Here is a 22153-nt window from a genome sequence, read left to right on the forward strand (position 1 = left end):
GGAAATTAGTATGTTACCTTTCTATAAATTGAGAAATGATCTTTCTTTGCATGACAATGTATTACTCTATAGGATCGTATTTTGGTTCCTGAGATGTTGAGAAAGCGTGTTATGGAAATGCTTCACGAGGGCCACCAGGGTATTGTTGCCATGAAAGCTGAAGCAAGGTCTTTTGTATATTGGCCCAACATGGACCAAGATTTAGAACAAATAACTTCCAACTGTGCATTATGCATAACAAATCTCAAACATAAGGGCATTTCACCTTTATCTTGGCCGTCAGTAGATAGACCTTGGTCCCGCTTGCATGTAGATTATTGTGGACCCATTGACAACAGGCAATATTTGATTATTATTGATTCCTTTTCTAAATTTTATTGATGTCTATGCTTGCAAGAATATAACTTCAGAGGGTACCATACAATGTTTAAGGTCATGTTTTGCTAATTATGGTATTCCTGACCACAATTGTATCTGATAATGCAACTTGTTTATGTCTAGGGAGACTCAGAATTTCTTTCAGAAAAATGGTGTTAGACATTGTTCAGGAGCACCATATAATCCAAGTACAAACGGGCTTGCAGAACGGGCTGTCCGAATATTCAAAACTAATTTCAAAAAGTTTGATTGTAATTTGCCTGTAAAAACCAGAATGGCCAAATTTTGTATACCTATAGACGTACAGTACAGTCCTTCTACTGGCTGCTCCCCAGCTGAATTATTGTTTGGAAGGAAATTTAAGGGGTGGTGGGCGTCCATTAGATGTTATAATGCTTAAACAAAGAGATGAGTGTTATGTTCATGAGTCTAAATTCAGAGTTGGCGATGCAGTATATGCCAAGAATTTTGGTAAAGGACCAGAATGGGTGGAAGCTAAGATTATCAAAGTTCTTGGTGAAAGAAATTATTTGGTTTCTGTAGAGGTTAATGGTATTTTGACTTGGAAGCGTCACCTTTCACAGTTATTTGAGAGAAAAATGTATAATACTAGAGTAACTGATGAACCGTCACTATTAGAAGATACAATGATTCCTTATGTTTCCTGTAGTTTCTTCTCCCCGTAATGTACAAGGATTAGAAGAAACAAATAAACACTATTCAGAACTCGGGTATGATTTGTAATCCCAATGTAGAAGTAGTAGGATCAGAGAACAGTATTGTGATACTGGTGCCATTGTAAGAAAATCTACCAGAGTAAGTAAGAAACCTAGGAGACTCATTGAACAAATTTAAATTTTTGTCTGTTAACCTAAGGGGGGAGGAGTGTAATGTATTGAGAAACACTACTCTCTCATTCTACTATGTTGAACCTTCTGCTGAGTTGTTGTAGAAATCTCCCGCCATCCACAAACTGGGAAGCCAGCATAAGCATGGGTCCTCCCTTACTTGTTAATTGATATACCATAATAAAGTACGTGAATGACCACCCTGTCTTCTTAGACCTAAGTACTAAAAGGGACAAGAATGCAACAATAATCTTGGAATATTTTTGGCCTCAAGAGGAACATTCCTCTCCTAAACATGTTCTGCAAAAACTTCAAAGGCATCATTGCATTGCAAGAAACGTTCCTCTGGCCACATGATCTTGTCATCTGCGATTCAATACATGAAGACTTCAGAACCTTCTCGACTTCATCGATGCAAATTACAGATCAAATCGTACGGTCGCCCAAAAGGGGGCCTTTCTTTCCTGTGGTACAAATCGTTAGACAACATGGTAAATGTGAAGACCTACAAGGAGTGGCAGATTGCTGGGGCTTCAGGTGACTGTAGGGGACTCTAAAATCCTAATAATTAATGTTTATATGCCCTGGGAAAATAATAATTTTTATCAATACAGCATGATTCTAGATGAGTTACACAGTATTATTCACGAATATCATGCTGATCGTATTTGTTTATAATCGGGGACCTTAATTCTCATCCCACAAAACAATTTTATAATGAACTCACTCGCTTCTGTCAAAATAATGCTCTCCATAGCGATGTAGTGCTCCTCCCTCCCTCCTCTTATTCATATGTACAAAATAGAGTTGACGCAATTACAACCTCCTGGTTGGACTATTGCATCACATCACAACTTCATGATTCTATTTATCACCTTCAGTATTCGCTACGATCTTGCAACGGGCTCCGATTACATCCCATTACAGGTGTCTTTCAGTACCCCATCCCTACCTTCCATGAACCCCCTAACCGACCGCCCACCAGCTGAACTGGGATTTTAAAAACCAACAGAAAACCAGATACTTTTGAGCGACCACGGAAACCAGGTTGCGGTCAATAGTTCAACCAGCAGACGCCTTACCTTGTACTAACACAAATTGTAGAAATGACCACCACAGGAGGAATCTGAATGAATTCTGTTCGAATATAATTTCCGCTATGCTTGCTTCTTTGGGCAGGGCTACCTTTAGATTTCGCCAAGGTAATTCTCGTTATATACCTGGATGGAATGACTTGGTTAAAGATCTGTTTACATATTCACGAGAAATGTTTTTACTGTGGAGACAAAATGGTACCCAGAGGGAAGGACACTCTGCATTACTAATGAGACAGGCGAGAGCGCAGTTCAAACTTGCTCTTAAGCACTGCAGATTAAATGAAAAACAACTAAGAGCCGATGCAATGTCTAGAAGCTTAGAATCCGGTGATTACCCCCGTCTTTGGAAAGATATCCAGTCCTTACATCTCAAAACTATAAAGCTGTCAAAGAGAGTAGGGGAAGCAGTCGGTGACGAGGCTATTGCAAGTATGTGGGGAGATCACATCAGCAATATCCAGAATTGCATAAATGATCAAGACTCCCGAAGGGATGTAGATAACCTCCTTACTGATAACATTCAATTTCATATGCAGAATGTGTTACGCCAGGTAACATAGGCGATGCTATAAACAGCCTGCCTAACAATAAATCGCCCGGCTGTGATGGTCTTCCCTCGGAAGCTTTCAAATTCTGCCATCCGATAATTTACATTTTGCTAGCTGCCTTATTCGATGCGTGCATAATTCACCAATTTCTTCCAGACTCCCTACTCTTAGTTCACTTGATACCATTAATCAAAAACAAGCTAAAGGATGCAGCTGAACTGATTGCAATCACAACGATTGCGTCGAAGATACTTGAGATGGTTCTTCTAGAGACTTCTCCCCTTTCTACACACCACTGACAACCAGTTCGGATTTAAAGCAAACTACTCAACCGACACCTGCATCTACGTACTGAAAGAATTGCTGAACTATTACCTATCATCAGCCTATCCTGTTTTCCTATGTTTCGTGGACGTGAGAAGAGTATTTGACAGAGTAACTACCTGAAGCTCTTCCTGAAACTACATAAAAGAGGCACACCCCTATATCTAATTGGCATTTTATATTGCTGGTTCTCCACACAGCAATTATGTGCCAAGTGGAGTAACGTATTGCCCCACACCTTCGGCTCCCTAAACGGGCTTCGGCAAGAGGGGCATTCTCTCTCCATACCTGTTTAATACGTACACAGATGCCGTGAATGTCAAACTGAACCAGGATCCATACAGAGAGAACTGAACTCACTCCTAATCGGATGCACCGTCAATGGAACAATTATAAACAACCTCTGTTACGCCGACGATATGGTTCTGATTTCCCCTTCTGTGCAAGGTCTCCAACGACTCATCGACACTTGCCGCCAGTATGCAGAGGAATTTGATATCTTAATACAACGAAACCAAGATCCAGAGCATGTCGCTGCTCCCGAGATCGCTTAAGCAAATTGCTGAACCACAAATTTTCCTCGGAAATCATCGGCTGGAATTCGTGCACGAATTTCCGTATTTGGGTCACATTATCGCGGACGACCAATAAGATACGGAATACTTGGTATAGATGCGTCGTAAACTATGTGCAACTGGCAACATGATTGCAAGGAGGTTTGCCTTCTGTCACGAGACTTGAAACTGCTGCTCTTCGGCTCGTATTGCTACAGCATCTATGGGTGTTCCCTGTGGACGAACTACACCAGGGAGACTACATGACATTTTAAGACGCCTCACAAACACTCCTCGCTACCACTCCGCCACACAGATGTTTACAGAAAACCACTTGGACAATTTAAAAATCATTGTAAGGCGAAAAATTTTCAGTCTGATCACCCTATTGCGAAACAGCAGTTCTTCGCTCATACAAAGTATCCTAAGTAGAGAGGCAAGAAGATCTAAATTGTGGGGACGATGGGAAAATGAGGCGTTTGTTCCCTAAAAGACTCTTAATCTCTGTTTTTGCAAAATGTCATCTTCAGAATCTGTCACTTTTATTGTATTGCTATGATTATTGTCATTACTGGTATTTTCCTTTTTTCATTGTTACTGTGATTATAATCATTGTAGTTTTTGCATTCAATTTTTTAACTATTCTCAATCTTAGTACGAGTATGACCATTAGTTTGATACCTTCTTTTATACTACCTCAGCAAATATTGATATTGCCGATTAATCTTTTTTCATCATGTTATCTTCTGTATCTAGACTATGTTATATTCCATGTAAATGGCCAGCTGAAAATAAAAAATTATTATTATTATTATTATTATTATTATTATTATTATTATTATTATTTTATTATTATTATTAATTATTAGTTATTATTATTATTATTATTATTTCAGGTTCAATTGAGAGAGAGAGAGAGAGAGAGAGAGAGAGAGTTCTTTGTGACAGATTTCGGAGCACTAATTAAGCCAAAATAATGTAGGTTTTCTGAGTAATTACTAAATTTACGTTTAGTATTCTATAATTGAAGACATTCAGTTTAAAGGCTATAGGCTATACTGCATTAAAAAAAATGGGATGGCCCCCAGGGCCATGTCCAGAGTTTTTTTTATGGGGGGCTCGTTTTTCCCAAAATTGGACCTTTTCTTTTATAATTGTTATTGCATATATAGGTATATACAAGATGAAATACTTGGAAATTTTATTTTAGTTATATTAAGAAGAAAAATTGGGTATGCGGTCTATGCCCTTTTACCCGATTAGATGTTTAAAGTACTGACTTTGGTTAACAGAATTTTACTTATGTTAAAAGTTTGCACTGAAATTCAAGAATATTTCTTCAGTTTTACTGATTGATTCATTTATTATGTTAGCAATAACATGCATATTACTTTATTTGTTGTTATATATATTATTTATTACTGTGTAAGTACAGTTCAATGAAAAGGATAGTCACAGAAAATCTGGACTTCCAGAAATTTTTTGGGGGGGGTTGTTTGTTCGAACGCCCCCTGGCACCCTCCCCTTCGGTACAGGCCTGTCCATTCCCGTCTAGTATCTAGACCAAAGATCAAGACGGCAAAGGCCTTCCCCCACTCCCACCGCCGCCCCCACAAGAAAAAAAAAAAACGGCGAATTCCGTCAGTCTACGGATTGTTGTAGGTGGCGGCGTTCACTTTGTTCAAAAAGGCAACCTGGGAGTCGACCGAAGACGAGGTGGAGGAGGAAGGTGACGTTTGACAGATCATGGCAGCTTCCTCCCCCGAAAGTGATCTCGGAAGCATAGAATGCTTTCAGAATTACACAGCTCCGGAAGTGTTCGTGCAAGGGCTAGCTGGTCAGATTAATCAGCAAGATGTCGAGGCCATTATTAGGGCGCAGAAGCAGATGTGAGTACCATTACCGTATGCTACCTTGGGTAAAAGTGCTCTAGGCTCAGTACCTTAATGGTCCTTCTACCTATTCACGTTCATGTACTAGGCTATTTAATTTTAGTGTACCTATACGGCTACCCAAAATAAGCTAACAGTGAGTGTACGTGTTAGCTAGATGAGGTGTTTGATAGCAGTAATCCACTGAAATTGTAACAGTTTGGTGTATGATAGCTACTACTAGGTAGGTATAGCTAGGTAGGTAGGTACTACCTACGTATCATAGGCTGCTACCTTACCTACCTAGCTAGTTCATCGTTTCTCGGGCTACCTAGCTAATGGGTAGGCTAGCATAGGTACTAATGATATTTGATGTCTCGCTAACCTAGGCCGGTAAAACTTTACGTTAGTTACGCTGCCTGATTTCTGCTAGGGACAGGTTCCTCATACATAGGTACTAATAACCTTTCCTATAATGCTAGGTCCTGACCTAACCATTTCTTACCTACAAATCCAATTAGGGTAAATGACCGAACGGCGACATTGTATAGGACGGTAATGTGTAGTCTGCTACTCCGACATCAATTGCTTAAACTAAGGTTACAAATTTACATCAATAACCTAACCTGCACTTAGGTACTCTGGGAACGGTGGCTCTAATAGCCAGTGATAGCATAACCAACGCGATTAGGGTAAAAAAACCCATGGTACAGGGGTGGACCATGTACAATCAATGTGTACAACCCCAAAAAAAGTACATTATAACGCGTCCTGACATCTGAGATGGGCATCAGATGCGACTTGTTGTTGGTGAGAAATGTAACTAAAGACCTCTACTCCGATGTCAGGACGCGTTATAATACTTTTTTGGGGGTTATACACATTGATCGTACATGGTCCACCCCTGTACCATGCGGTTTTTTACCCTATATGGTAACCACGCAATCATACGCATGGCAGAGTTGTGCCAGTATTTATGTGTGTGTGTAGGAATGTTGGAAAGTGATGACACACCCATAGGATAGGTATACAATTACTCAAGTTTGTCATGGACATGTTCCTCAGCCATTAGCCAACACCCCATCCAAATCTCCCATCACTCCCGTGCAGGCACTCCCGCTTTCGTACTTACCCAAAAAAGTACTATGTACTTCCTATAAGACTATTAACATATCTACACAGACATAGCGGCCACCTCTCTCGGAACACAGCCACTTAGAGAAAAAGCACTCGAATTATGCCATTACAGTGGGCCCCCCATATTCGCGGACTCATGGATTCTCAGATTTCTCCCTGGATCATATGTACCCATTACATATTCGCCAGGCATTTGCCTATTTGAGATATTTTTCTATGAGAAATATCCAGAAATTCCTGTTTTTTTTTATTTTATCAATTTCATCATAAAATGCACTTTTTGTGATAAAACTATTAAAAAACCAGGTATAAAAATTTTTAGTGGGTTTTTCTTGAGTTTTACCCACCAAAATGGCCGTTTTCAGTGTTTTTATAAGGGTTCCAACTATTCGCAGATTGTAACTATCCATGGGGGGTTTTGGTACACATCCTTGCGAATATGGGAGGGACCACTGTATTTTGTAATTTAGCAGGAAACACTTACTTCGAGAGGAGCGCAGATGTTTTGGTATGCTTTCTGGATAGACCACAACTCTTGACTGATGCTCATGGCAATGAATTCAAGTACTTTTTCGGTCATTTACTCTATGTATACCAAGCTATGTAGGTACCTAATATAATCATCACAACCTAACCAAAGGTGCTGAGTCCTTACCTGAGTCCAACCTCCTAACCTAACCTTAACCACTGTAAGCTAAAGGGTAATATACAGGGATGCTGTGTTTTTTCTCATTAGAAGGACTTTTATCCCCCCCCTCCCCCTAGCATTCCCCCATCCTGTGTTGAGATGTGGTCCCATTAATTATAAAGGAAAAGTACAGAAATTTATCTCAACCTTCCTTGCAGTCTGGGTCTGGTTAAACTGAACACTTCTACCGTGGCTTGGTTACCCAGTCACCAATTGGAATATGAACCTCATTTTGTTTATGTTTATGTCTTTTGTTTATGTTTATGGTATTTACCATCTTTTGCTTGTAGATTCATTTCCAAGGGGCCTAGTAGTCTTCAGTTTTACCCTGGGTCCTAGCTGGAAAGAGGCATCCCATATTTCCCTTGTAGCATTTTACATACAGTTAAGAGGTAGTCTATGGCTAGAAGGTACACATGCCCCTCATGTCTTGCTTCCATCAAGTCATTTAAGTTAGATGAGATATTTATCAAGGAAAGGGATCTTAATGGACAGAACTTACCATTAACCATTAAATCGCGAAATATTTTGATGATAAGCGGAGAACTTTAACCTTATATTCCTAAACCCCTCCATTATAAAAACTGCCAGAGTTGTGGACTCTGAAAAAATGCCACAACAATCCTGAATGTGCATTTTGTGGATCAAGTGACCACACAACCAAGTGAAAAAGCAGGACTCCAAAATACTTTATAAGCTGCAGTCAAATCCATCATGCAGGATCTAAAGTTTGCACATACTGTATGTACAACTCACAACAAATATGCAAGAGGGAACAGTAATGACCATCAAGGAAGCAAAATTGTTATGGAAAGTTGAGGGTTTTAATAACCCATCTAGATAATCAACATACAAAAGGGCACCTGATGAAAATATTGGAAGAAGTTACTTGGAAAATAATTGTAAAGTACTGCAGTGGAAAATAATAATAGGTAAGGGAGTCCCCACCTTGAGATGCGCCGTAAGCCGGAAATTGTCAAAAATCCTAAGAAAACCTTACTTTTATTGTAGTGTCTTACCGAACAATTATAGAGCCGTGATTTCCACGAGCGGCAGGATACTAAATTCAAATTTAGCGCGTCGGCGTCGCCAACACTGGTGGTGATGACGTCATCTCCCTCCACTCGCGGGAGAACCAGGTACAACTGCCCAGGTGAATTCAATTCTTTTCCTGCCGGCGTCCGGTGAACATCGGTGGTCGGTGCGGTTGGATAACTTTGCTTCGCTTTTTTCTTGTGGATTTGATCTTCGGAATTGGTGAAGTACTCTTTTTTGGCGTTGTTGTTATTTTGCTTTTTATTTAGGCGTTGCCATGTCGGATTCTAGTCCGTCGGGAGTTAGGTTTTGCATCTCAGGATGTAAAACTAGATTATCCAAGCTAGAGTATGATTCTCACACTAAATGTGTTAAGTGTAGGGGACAGGTTTGTTCAGCAGATCGAACATGTAACGAGTGTAGTGATTGGACTGATTCTCAATGGAAGTTTTTTAGTTCATACTCGGAGAAATTAGCTAAAGACAGAATTAGAAAGCAGCGCCTTAGGGAAAGTAGACTTAGCTCTGCTTCGTCTTGCGATGCATCTGTTCCTTCTGTTTCTCCTCAAATTGTTATGTCTCCTTTGTAACTACAACTCCTATTCCTCCTACTAATCCCACTTCTCCGGCTTCCCGTGTAGTTTCTTCCGACACCATTGCCAGTCTGGAATCGAGGTTAGATCAGAAATTTTCGGTACTAGCGAATACGGTTTTGCAACTTGGTAATTCAGTTAAGACGTTTTTGGAGAAAGCGGCCTCAGGTGTAAGAGTGTAGTTGAGGGTGCGTCTGTCTGTCCTGACACGTCTCCTAGACAAAGGTCACTGTCCAGCTCCCCCGCACCGGGGAGAAGACATACCGGAAGTCCAAGGGAGTCGATCGGGATTTGCCCACAGACAGGCGCCTCTCTTGTTGAGCCTGTTGCGCCTCAACAGGGCTCGGTTAAGCGTTGGAAAGGTGTTGCGGTCAGACGCCTTTCAAATGATTCAAGCGATTCGTCTCCGGTCGCACGGCGCTCTTGGCGAGATTCGCCCGTTTCGCGTCCCTTAAAGAGGCGTTCAGGCGCCGATTCTTCGCCTCCTCCAGTCAAGCGGTATAAGGAGCCTGAGAGTAGGGTTACGCCTCGGCCGTTTAGCGGCCTCGTTCGTCGCCTCAATCTGTGCCTTTTTCGGCTCCATCTACTAGTAGAGATTGTGGTTTTAGCGCTGTAGCTAGCAGTTCTAAGGGTGTTTCTTTAGGCGCTTTTTCGTCTGTTACGCCTGATGCGCCTGTTTCGCCTCGAATTTCGGCGGCTCCGAGCGAGGCGCAAGTAGTTTTTCCGCCTCCTGCTGAACATTTAGGCTCTTCCAAGCCTACGTTAACTGTTTTTTGATTCGTCTCTGGCGCCTTTGCGCAAGCAGTTAGAGATGTAACCAACTGGATGAATGAGTCCAAGGGTGGTTCGAAACCTTCAGATCCGGTTGTAGTTCCGTCTACTTCTTCGGCGGTATCGGAGAATGAAGAAGAAGTAGAGGAGGAGGATTCACATCACCTCTCGTGTTATTCACGTCTCCTTAGATTTCTTCTGGTATCTTATCCAGATTATTTTGAGAAAGCGGCTCCGCGCTCCCCAACTTCGACTTTTTTGATGAGGAGGAAAAAGGAAAACTGTCAGACCCTCTCCTCCCAAAACTTGTTCTATCTAAAGCGGTTAGACATTCGTTGAAAGAGACGGAGAAATGGATGTCTATGAAAAGAGACTTAGGGAAGGCTCTTTTTGCTTACCCTCCCTCTAAGTTGCTTCGTAAGAGGTATAGGTTTTATGTAACTGGGGAAGCTCCTTCTCTGGGAGTTTCTGCCTCCTCCCAGGGAGACTTCTCCAGTTTAATCGACTCCTCTAGAAGATCTGCTTTCGCCGCAGCGAAAGTTTTCTTTACAGCGACCTGAGTTGGACCACGTTGTAAAGAATCAATTTAAACTTTTGGAAGTCTTTAGCTTCCTTGATTGGACTATTGGCGCTTTAGCGGCCAAGATCGAAGACTGTCCTTCTCTTTCCCAGGAGTTAGCGGAGGATTGGATTGGTGTTCTGTCCTGTGCGGAAAACAAAATCCATTAGGGATGGATGTGATGAGTTAGCTTCGCTCATCGCCTTTGGTACCCTTAAGAAAAGGCAACTTTGGTGCTCCTTTGCTTCTAAAAGGGTTACGTCCCAACAGAAGTCTGCTCTCTTGTTTGCTCCTTTTGTGAAAGATAACCTCTTTCCAGACGATGTAGTGTTGTCAATTTCGTCTGCGCTAGATAAAGAAATCTACTTCGGATTTACTGGCACAGTCTACTAAGAGACCTAAAGCTCCTGTGGAGACTGTTCCTTCGGTTTCTCCTCTGGCCCAAGCGCCTTTTCGAGGGAGAAAACCCAAGCGCTTCTTTCGGCCGAAATCGAATTTGCGACCTCAGTCTAAGGCCTCGGCCAAGGTTAACAAACCTTCCAAATGAAAGCTCGGTTCTTCATGCACCAGTGGGAGCCAGGCTGGCTCTGTTTTGGGAGGAATGGGAAAACGAGGAGCAGAAGCCTGGGTAGTGCAAGTACTCAAGTTCGGCTATCGTATCCTCTCGTTTCACCTCCCTCGCTCTCACCTGTGCCAATTCCATTCCAGGCATACTCTCCGGGCTCAGACAAATTTCTGGCGCTAGCCGCAGAAGTGGAAGCGCTTGTTCTCAAAGAAGCGATAGAACAGATAGAAGGGGATTTTCCTCCAGGCTTTTACAATCGCCTTTTTGTAGTTCCCAAGTCATCAGGGGGCTGGAGGCCGGTTTTGGATGTGAGCGCCCTGAACTTGCATGTCCAGAAAACAAAATTTCATATGGAGACCACTCGGTCGGTTCTGGAGTCCATCAGACAGGGGGATTGGATGGTCTCTCTGGACATGCAAGACGCTTATTTTCACATTCCGATACATCGCGAATCTCGGAAGTACCTGAGGTTTCATGTTCGAAGCAAGGTGTTTCAGTTTCGGGCGCTTTGCTTCGGACTAGCGACCGCCTCCCTCAGTTTTCCCTTCACAGGGTTCTATCCCCGAATAGGAAGCTGGCTACCACATGATTAGGAGTAAGAAATCTCCCTCTATCTGGACGATTGGCTTTCTTCCGGTCGGAATCAGAGAGTCGGTGCATGAAGGACCTTGGAACAAACTCTGGATCTTGCCAGAAAGTTAGGAATTCTGGTCAACAAACAGAAGTCCCAGTTGGTTCCATCTCAGAGCATCCTTTATTTGGGGATGATTCTGAATGCTCAAGTTTTTTTCGGGCTTTTCTGTCCCCGAAGAGGGTTCAAGGCTGTCTGGAGACAGTTCAGGAGTTCTTGGACAAAAAGGTAAGTTCTGCCAATCAGTGGATGAGGCTCCTGGGCAAATTGACGTCAGTGGAGAAATTTGTGACGTTGAGAAGACTGCACATGAGACCTCTGCAGTTTTTCCTGAGAGCCTCTTGGTGCAGGAAGACACAACCAGACTCGATTACCTTTCCTGTCACAGATCAAATAAAAGAGGACCTAAGGTGGTGGCTCTCTCGAGCAAGGTTGGAAGAAGGGTTAGATTTACGACCCATCCTCCCGAACCTACAGTTCTTTTCCGACGCATCGGACACAGGTTGGGGAGCCCTACTGGGAAATCAACGGACTTCAGGAGCTTGGTCGGAGAAGGAGAAGAAGTTCCACATAAATGTAAAGGAACTGTTAGCAATTTTCTTAGGGCTCAGACAGTTTCGGAGCTTAGTAGAATGGCGAGTAGTGGCAGTGCATTCCGACAACTCCACGGCTCTCTCGTACGTGCGGAACAGGGGGGGACTCAGTCTTTCTCCCTCCTGTACGAAGTAGCCAAGGATCTCCTCCTGTGGTCAAACGAAGCGAAGGTTATTCTAGTCCCGAGATTTGTTCCGGGAAAGATGAACGTCCTGGCGGACGAGTTAAGTTCGTCAACAGCAAGTATGTTACCTCTGGAGTGGACTTTGGACAACAAGATTTTGTCAGAAAACTTTGGCGCCTTTGGGGACGACCGTCATAGACCTGTTCGCGACATCGAGGAACAACCGTCTCCTCTCTTTTGTTTCTCCAGTCCCAGATCCTCTAGCTTGGTCGTGGACGCATGCTGTTGGATTGGTCGGGTCGGAAGCTTATGCATTCCCTCCGTTCGGTCTAATAAGAGAGGTGCTGAACAAGTTCATGTCGCACAGCAATGTAACGCTAACGTTAATCGCTCCCTTTTGGCCCAGGAAAGAGTGGTTCCCGGACCTTCTCCAGTTGTTAGTAGGGACTTCCCCAGACTTCTTCCTCCAGAGAAGTGGCTTCTCAAACAACCTCACTTCAAGAGGTTCCACCAAAACTTGTCCGCTCTAGCTCTTGACAGGGTGGTTCAGACTGTCCGGAATCTTGTCAGAGCGAAAGGATTTTCAAGAAGAGCTGCAGAAGCTATCGCTCGTTGTAGGAGAGAGTCTTCTAACAAACTCTATCAAGGGAAGTGGAGAATCTTCAGAGAGTGGTGTAGAAGTGCTAAAAGTCTCTACTTCTGCGACCCCTCTTTAACAGAAATAGCAGATTTTCTTCTATTTCTTAGGAACTCTAAGAAACTGGCTCCTCGACGATCAGAGGATATAGAGCCATGCTCTCTTCGGTTTTTCGACATCGAGGTTTGGATATTTCCTCCAATTCAGATCTGTCGGACCTCATTAGGTCTTTCGAAACCACTAAGCTCCGCAAGATACAGTGGCTTGGAACTTAGATGTGGTGCTTAAGTTCCTCATGGGGGCCACCGTTTGAGCCTTTGAAGTCGGCTTCACTCAGGAACTTGACTAAGAAGGCACTCTTTCTTATTGCACTAGCTTCTGCTCAAGCGTGTCAGCGAATTGCACGCTATAGACAAAAGAGTCGGTTTCTCTCAAGGGCAATGCTGTTATTTTCGGTATCTTTGACCTTTCTAGCCAAAATGAGAATCCTTCTAATCCTTGGCCGAGGAGTTTTGTGGTAAGGAACTTATCTGATTTGGTTGGACATGAGGAGGAAGAAAGGCTCTTATGTCCAGTCAGGGCTATTAAGCAGTATCTGTTTGCCACTAAGGGTATCAGAGGACAATCTTCTAAGCTCTGGACCTCGGTTCAAAATCCCTCTCGTCCTCTTTCTAAGAATGCTATATCGTTCTTTATTAGAGAGCTTATCAGGGAAGCTCACTCGCAGTCCGAGAACGACAATCTTTCCGTTCTGAGAGTTAAAGCTCAACGAGGTTAGAGCAGTGGGCAACTTCTTTAGCATTCAGAAAGAATTTATCTTTAGCTTCGATTCTTCAGAGCACGTTCTGGAGATCGAATTCGGTTTTTGCGAGTCATTATCTCAAAGAGATAGAAACGGTTTTCGAGAATTGTAAAACGTTAGGTCCGGTGGCGGTTTCTGGCATGGTGTTGGGAGAAACGGCACAGGGGTCGTCACCTCTATGCTAACTTTTCACCTTGAATAGGTTGTCGAGTTCAAGGGAAGCTGGGGGTACTGAGTTACCTGGGATACTCACCAGTCTGTTAGGTCAGATTTTACAATGGTTGGGTATATATGTTTTTAAATCTGGTGTTGGTGACAAATGTTTTGTATGATTGAATTTCTGGTCTTAGCCCAGGGCAAGGGCAATCTTTGTTGTTACTATCCTCCGTCAGTCAGCCTTGACTCGCTTGAACTACGGAAGGATTCCACTCCTGTAGAGGCTAACTTTGGTCAAATTCCAATTCCTCTACAATAGTAAGAAGAGCACCGACCAGAGGCAGTAACAGTCTGCTGTAGCTCTCTTACAAGGTAAGGTACAACAGACACCTTGAGTGTTTACTGGTATTGCAATAAATGTAACCATTTAAAAATTACTAGTGTTCCATGAATCCCACCTTCCCATAAATGTGTAATCAGCTCTATAATTGTTCGGTAAGACACTACAATAAAAATGAAATTTTCATTATTAAAATGAAGTTTTATTGTATACTTACCGAACAATTATGATTACCCACCCTCCTCCTCCCCTTAGGTGGACGGACGGGCAGAAAGAATTGGATTCACCTGGGCAGTTGTACCTGGTTCTCCCGCGAGTGGAGGGAGATGACGTCATCACCACCAGTGTTGGCGACGCCGACGCGCTAAATTTGAATTTAGTATCCTGCCGCTCGTGGAAATCACGGCTCTATAATTGTTCGGTAAGTATACAATAAAACTTCATTTTAATAATGAAAATTTCATTTTCATACAATCAACTTACCTGTCAGATATATACATAGCTAAGACTCCGTCGTCCCCGACAGAAATTCAAATTTCGCGCCACTCGCTACAGGTAGGTCAGGTGATCTACCGGCCTGCCCTGGGTGGCAGGACTAGGAACCATCCCCGTTTTCTATCATATTTTCTCTAGTCGACCGGTTGGTATCAACATTGTTGTTATTACCTCCTGACTTAGATTCATTTTTCAACATTTGATCAACGTTTTTCGGCTTTTTGGTGACGTATTTGGATCGTGTTTTGGCATTCGCTACTGTGGACTGTTTTTGGAATAACTCTTTTGGATTTTTCTCAGTATGTCTGATTCTAATGTGAGTGTGAGAATGTGTGTGAATGTAGGCTGCAGGGTGAGGATACCGAAAGCTTCGGTTGATCCTCACACTGTATGCCGTAAATGTAGGGGGTTTCAGTGTTTCTGCTATTAACACTTGTAAGGAATGCGAGGGTTTGAATGCAGAAGATGGAAGACTTTGACTTTCTTATTTGAAGAAGTTAGAGAGGGATAGAGTTAGACGACTGAAAGGTGTGGATTCAAGCCTATTGAGCTTCTTTCACGGATAATTTCTAACCCTACTACTGTAGATTCTCCATATAAATCTCATTCTCAGAGTGTCTTTTTTTCGGATTCGGCATCGGAAATCGCCAATCTGAAAGCGACTATTCGAGACATGAAGTCCAAGATGGCGGACTCGAAAGTAAGGCTAGTGATAGTGAACATTTTAGTGAAGTGAGTCCTATCAGTGTTGTGGAGGGGGCGTTTGATCGTCCCTGCGGCGCTCCCAGGCCTAGACTCTTCCAAGCTCACATGCCCAGAGGAGAAGGAAAGTCGAAAGCCTTAAGGAGGTCGTGGGGAATCCCCAACGGTCAGACGTCCCTTCAGCTAGCTCTGCTTCATGGCAGCCAGCTCAAGGGCGCTATAGAAAAAAGCGTCAATTCCGAGTGTTTCTCGTCCTCTCCCTCTCCCTCACCTAAACGAGGGTGGAAGGAGTCGAACTTATCGAGACCGCTGAAGCGTCATATGAAGCAAGACATTGATTCAAGCCCAGAGCGCTTCTCGGATGACGCCCCGTCTGCTATTAAGAAGGCGAAGGTGGCGTCAGCGTCACCTGACGCTTATGAGGAAGTACCCCATCATGCTTCTTCCCCGAGTGATGACGAGAGGCGTCATGCACTAGACGTAGGAGAAGCGTCAAGAAAGATAATTATGGCAGTTTCAGGAACAAACTGTCATCTCTTGTGGGAGTTTTAGCGCCCCGTCGGAAGGAACGTGACGCTTCCAATTAAGAAGTCTCGTCCTCTCGCACCTGCTCGAAGAACGGGGGCTGACGAGAGAGAGAATCGAAAGACGTCTTTTAGAAGTGAAGCGTCTTTTCAAGCGGATCTTAGACGTGACGCTCCGTCCAAGATTGTGACGCCGAGTAGGAAGCCCTTAGAGAGCGAAGCGTCTTCCAGACTTCGAAGGCGTCATCAAGACTCAACAAGAGACGTCATACATGACGCTCGGAGAGCGGGAAGCGTCATACAAAGACGTCTTCTAAAGCGTCAAGAGAAGCCGCAGGTTGTGACGCCTTCCAAGTCGATCAGAAAGGGGAAAAGGAAAGACTTTCATTCCCTTAGCCCCTCTCCTATCAGGAGTTTGTCTCCTCCAGAGGAAGAAAGCTCTGAAAGGAGAACGGAATATCAGAATTATCACGAGTTGGAAGAAAACTCGGATGATGACGATCATGGAAGAGAGGGCTTGTCTAACTATAAAGTGTTGACTACCCTGCTTCTGGAGGAATACGGAGACGAGTTGACTCCGGCTGCTCCTCCTTCTCCGCGCTCGCTCTTTTCGAGTGCGAAGGCGAAGAAGCCTTCGTCTTTTCTGAAGATGAAGCCCACCATCTCGATGAAGCGGGCTTTAAACGCCTTAGACTCCTGGATGAAGTCGAAGAATTTAGTTTCTGCCAAGAAAGAACCTAGCACTTCTATGCAGCCCTTTCGAGGTGGTCCGATCTCCAGACCTACCGCAAGAAGGAAGGCTCCAGAGAAGAGAGGTAGGTCCGCCTTTCGTCCCTTTAAAAAGGGAAAATGAAACATTTCTCCTCCAAACACCAGTAGGTGCCAGGCTCCTGGGATTCGTGGAGGCCTGGACACTGATAGACGCAGACGCGTCTTCACTAAATATCATAAGGAAGGGATATCGTATCCCTTTCCTGAATACTCCGCCCCTAACGTCAATACCAAGGGAACTATCAGCCAAGTACAAGGACCCTGTGCTGAAGGATACTCTTCGATCGATGGTGGAACAAATGTGGGACAAGAGTGCAATAGAACTAGTACTGGATCAAAACTCCCCGGGGTTTTACAATCGCCTTTTTCTAGTGGCGAAAGCCTCGGGAGGCTGGAGACCAGTACTAGACGTCAGCTCTCTGAACAATTTGTTCAGAAGGAGAAGTTCTCCATGGAGACTTCTGCTTCAGTCCTAGCGTCATTACGACAAGGAGATTGGATGGTGTCTCTAGATCTCCAGGACGCCTACTTTCACGTCCCGATCCACCCTTCATCGAAGAAGTACCTCCGTTTCATGACGGGGGGAAGGATCTTTCAGTTCAGAGCCATTGTGTTTCGGCCTGTCCACAGCTCCTCAGGTCTTCACAAGCCTGATGAGGAATGTGGCGAGATTTCTTCATCTCAAAGGAGTGAATGTCTCTATGTACCTAGACGACTGGCTCATCAGGGCCAGATCGGAGAGACAGTGTTTGGAGGACCTAAAGTTAACTCTGGATTTGACCAAGGCGTTGGGATTGCTTGTGAACCTCGAGAAGTCTCAGCTGACCCCCAGACAAGACCTAGTCTATCTGGGGATTCGGATGGATTCTCGGGGTTTTCGAGTTTTTCCTTTCGCAAGAGAGAACCGCAAAAGGTTTGAGGATAATCTCTCTCTTCCTTACAGAGAGGCAACCAAACGTCCAGCAGAGGGAATGGTTTGATCCCCTTTTTTTTCTGGGGACGCTTTCCTCGCTGGAACAATTCTTCCCTCTCGGAAGACTTCATATCCGTCCCACTTCAATTCTTCCTCAAGAAGTCTTGGAGCTGGAAAAACGGACAGCTGTCGGACGTTTTTCCCATTCCAGTGGAGATGAAGGCACACCTACAGTGGTGGTTGCTACCTCTGGAAGAGAACAAAGGGATCTCTCTAAGAACACAGAACCCAGACCTAGTGTTGTTCTCCGACGCGTCGGAGACGGGTTGGGGAGCGACATTAGGCTCAGAGGAAGTGTCAGGCACCTGGGAACCAGCACAGGTTGTCCTGGCACATAAACTGCAAAAGAGCTCTTCGCCGTACACCTGGCCTTGAAGAGCCTAGAACCTCGGGTGAGAGACAAGGTAGTGCAAGTAAACGTGGACAACACCACCGCACTTGCCTACATTCGGAAACAGGGAGGGACACACTCCTCGTTCCTTTACGAACTAACGAGGGACCTATTACTTTGGACGTCTCACAGGAACATCTCCCTGCTGACAAGGTTCGTACAGGGAGTAAGGAATGTGAGGGCGGACAGGCTCAGCAGGAGGAACCAGGTCCTTCATACAGAATGGACTCTGCACGAGGAAGTGTGTCTCGATCTCTGGTCTCTGTGGGGAACTCCTCATGTGGATCTCTTCGCAACATACATTTCAAAAAGGCTCCCAGTGTTTTGCTCGGTCGTGGAAGACCCAAGAGCAATTATGGTAGACGCCTTCCTGCTAAACTGGTCTCGAGTGGACGTTTTACGCGTTTTCCCCCATTCAAAATCCTGGGGTTTAGTATTGAAAAAGTTTGTGGCGTCAAAAGAGACGAGGATGACTTTAATAGCCCCCTTTTTGGAGCCCTTTTTGGCGCCCAGGAATGGTTCACGGAGGTGGTAGAGTGGATCGTAGACTTTCCAAGATCCCTACCAGAAAGGACGGATCTTCTCAAACAAAAACCACACTTCAAAGAGGTACCCTCCACAAAACCTCCCCGCTCTCGCTCTGACTGCCTTTCGACTATCGAAAGACTTGTCAGAGCGAGAGGTTTTTCTCGCGAAGTGGCAAGCGCGATCGCGAGAGCTCGCAGAACCTCCACTACGAAAGTATACCAGTCGAAGTGGGAGGTCTTTAGAAGGTGGTGTAGAGCCAAGAAGTTGTCCTCCTCCTCTACCTCTATAGCGGAAATTGCTGATTTCTTGCTATTCCTGAGAGTAAAATCTATCTATCCGTATCCACAATAAAGGGATACAGAAGTATGCTCTCGGCTGTATTCAGGAACAGAGGTTTAGATCTGGCAAATAACAAAGATCTCCACGATCTCATAAGATCTTTTGAGACTTCAAAGTCTAACGGAACCAGTACCTTCCGAACTGGAACTTGGACGTAGTCCTCAAATATCTGTCTTCGGATAGATTCGAGCCTCCGCATCTGGCATCATTTAGAGACATAACTAGAAAATGCCTATTTCTTTTATCGTTAGCGACGGCAAAAAGAATTAGTGAGTTACAAGCTCTGCATGGGGGGGGGATAAAGTAGGATTCAAGGGAGACTCGGCGATTTGCTCGTTTAAGACCCTGTTTTTAGCGAAAAACGAGAATCCCACGAATCCCTGGGCCTAGGTCATTCGAAGTCAAAGGAATGATTCAGTCTCGTAGGCAGAGAAAAGCAGAGAGGTCTCTATGCCCTGTTAGAGCTCTGAAGTTCTATCTTCAGAGGAAGCGTCAGTTGGGAGGCTCTAGACAAGGTCTTTGGTGCGCGGTAAAAGACCCCACAAGACTGATGTCCAAGAATGCTCTAGCGTTCTTTGTAAGAAACGTCATTACGGACGCTCATAAGGTCTGTCCTGACGAACAATTCAAACTACTGAGGGTAAAAGCTCATGAAGTAAGAGCGGTTGCGACGTCTCTCTCGTTTTATAAGAATATGTCGCTTAAAAACATTATAGATACGACCATATTGGAGATGCACTCAGTATTTGCATCTCATTACTTGAAAGACGTGCGTGTGACGTAGAGAAGTGCTTTTCTCTAGGTCCTATCGTATCGGCAGATACGATTCTGGGTACGGGAGCCGACACCAATCCTTAAAAATGTATATACTGTTCTTCTGTTTGGATATGGTCGAGAATCTCTTCGAACAATGGAGGATTCAGGCTCGCACGGGCGGCCGTCTATGTTGTTCATAAGAGAAATTCTCGTCATATCCAATTAGTTGAGTATAATTTTTTTTGAAAAATTATGTATGTGTGCGTAGTGGTTTTTGAGTACGGTTGTTGTGACGAGTTCGGGGATAACTCGTAACAATCCTTAGTTCTAACACATGGTTTAGGATCAGGTGGTCGGGATTGGTTTTGTGTCTCCTTCATAAGGTGTATTGTCATATAAGTGGATCAGCACCCATTGACAAAGTCCTTTTAGGCTCTGATGAGTAAGTGGGTAAGACCCCATCGGCAGACCCACAAGACTCTGGCCATAGAGCACATATCTCGCTAAAGTTTCTTGAGGTGATGCAGACTACTGGGCAAACACCCACCAAGTCTACCACCTATCAGGTAGGAACAAGGTTTTTTTTATTTATACCTACAACATATGTTGTTTACCTGTCTATTCCATATAGTAGCTGTCTCTTACCCTCCACCGAAGGGTGCCAATCAGCTATGTATATATCTGACAGGTAAGTTGATTGTATGAAAATGATATTGTTATGTTACAATAAAGTTTCATACATACTTACCTGGCAGATATATACAATTAAAGGCCCACCCAGCCTCCCCGCAGGAGACAGGTGGAAGAGAGAAAATATGATAGAAAACGGGGATGGTTCCTAGTCCTGCCACCCAGGGCAGGCCGGTAGATCACCTGACCTACCTGTAGCGAGTGGCGCGAAATTTGAATTTCTGTCGGGGACGACGGAGTCTTAGCTATGTATATATCTGCCAGGTAAGTATGTATGAAACTTTATTGTAACATAACAATATCATTTTTAATGCTTGGGTGTATTAAAAACTATGTAAACTGCATTTTTATTGCATTTTTCATAAGGAAAAGAAAACTTCAAATATTGATTAATTTGAATTTTTGGAGTCCTATTTCTTCCATCAGATTGGTGTCATAAGCGTCGTAAACCTAGGAATAATTTCTGATGAATATAATTGAAAAGTGTCATAACCTCGAAACATCGTAAGTTGGGGACTGCCTGACTGCAGTCACCCAAGAATCTGTTATGTTTAGAGAAAATTGTATGACATTACCTTCACTGTACTTGACATCTTGTGTGGCATTACCTGCACTGTACTTGACGTCTTCGGGCAAAATGTCAAATAATGTTCATTAATACTCTAGACAAAGGAAAGTGACCAAGAACACAATCTTGTTCAGGCCTCAAGAGATTATCAGTGGCATATAAGTCATTATGCAAGGATCACAGCTCATTACATGAAGATTTTACTTTCAGTAGGAACAAATTGCAAATGAAGGGTAATTTGGACTTTTTAGGTATACAGTGCCCCCCGCCCCCCCCCCATATTCGTGTTCTCCGAATTCGCGGACTCACACATTCATGGATTTCTCTTTGGAACATTTCCCCCTGTTATTCGCGAGAAGTTCACCTTTTCACAATATTTTTCTGAGTACGTAATATCCACAAATTCCAGTTTTCATACATTCAACTTACCTGTCAGATATATACATAGCTATACGACTCCGTCGTTCCCGACAGAATTTCAAATTTCGCGGCACTCGCATACAGGTAGGTCAGGTGATCTACCGCCCTGCTCTGGGTGGCAGGGCTAGGAACTATTCCCGTTTTCTAATCATAATCTCTCTGTCGCGGCTGTATCAACATTGTTGTTACTTCCTCCTGACTAGAATTCGTTTTTCGCAAAGCTTTTGATCATCTCTCGCTGATATTTGGTGACGTACTTGGATCGTTGTTTGGCATTCGCTATCGTGGACTGTTTTTTGGACTTGGTTTTTGGAATTTGTGAATATGTCTGATTCTAGTGTTAGTTTCAGAGTGTGTGTGAATGAGGGCTGTAAGGTGAGGATTCCGAAAGCTTCGGTAGATCCTCACACTAGTTGTAGGGGGTGTAGAATGGTTGAATGTTCGATTGAGAATACGTGTAATGAGTGTGAGAATCTGAATGCACAAGAGTGGAAGAATCTAACTTCTTACTTGAAGAAGTTAGAGAGAGATAGAGAGAGGAAGGCGGCTTATAAAACCCGCAGTATGTCTGCCTCTCATGATTTACTGTCTAGCTCTGTAGCTTCTTCCTATGATGATAATAACCATTCTGTTTCAGCCCGTTCACATCTTGCTAATCCCTCTAGTTCTGCTTCGGAAATAGCAGAACTTAGAGCTTCCCTTCAGAAAATGCAGGAAAAAGTCGCAGCATTGGAAGGTAAGGAAA

At 43.8% G+C, this 22153-nt stretch overlaps 1 protein-coding gene across 1 annotated transcript in view; it reads left to right on the forward strand.

Annotated features, from left to right (window-relative positions):
- The first annotated feature begins 5332 nt into the window (after window positions 1-5332).
- Window positions 5333-22153, forward strand: part of LOC135220580 (kxDL motif-containing protein CG10681-like) — a 43495-nt gene continuing 26674 nt past the window's right edge. Inside the window, exon 1 of the mRNA XM_064257827.1 lies at window positions 5333-5638. Coding sequence (XP_064113897.1) covers window positions 5496-5638 — 143 coding nt within the window. The 5' untranslated portion in view covers window positions 5333-5495. The remainder of the gene's footprint in view (window positions 5639-22153) is intronic.

This window comes from Macrobrachium nipponense, chromosome 2 (genome assembly GCF_015104395.2).
Source record: "Macrobrachium nipponense isolate FS-2020 chromosome 2, ASM1510439v2, whole genome shotgun sequence".
NCBI lineage: Eukaryota > Metazoa > Arthropoda > Malacostraca > Decapoda > Palaemonidae > Macrobrachium > Macrobrachium nipponense.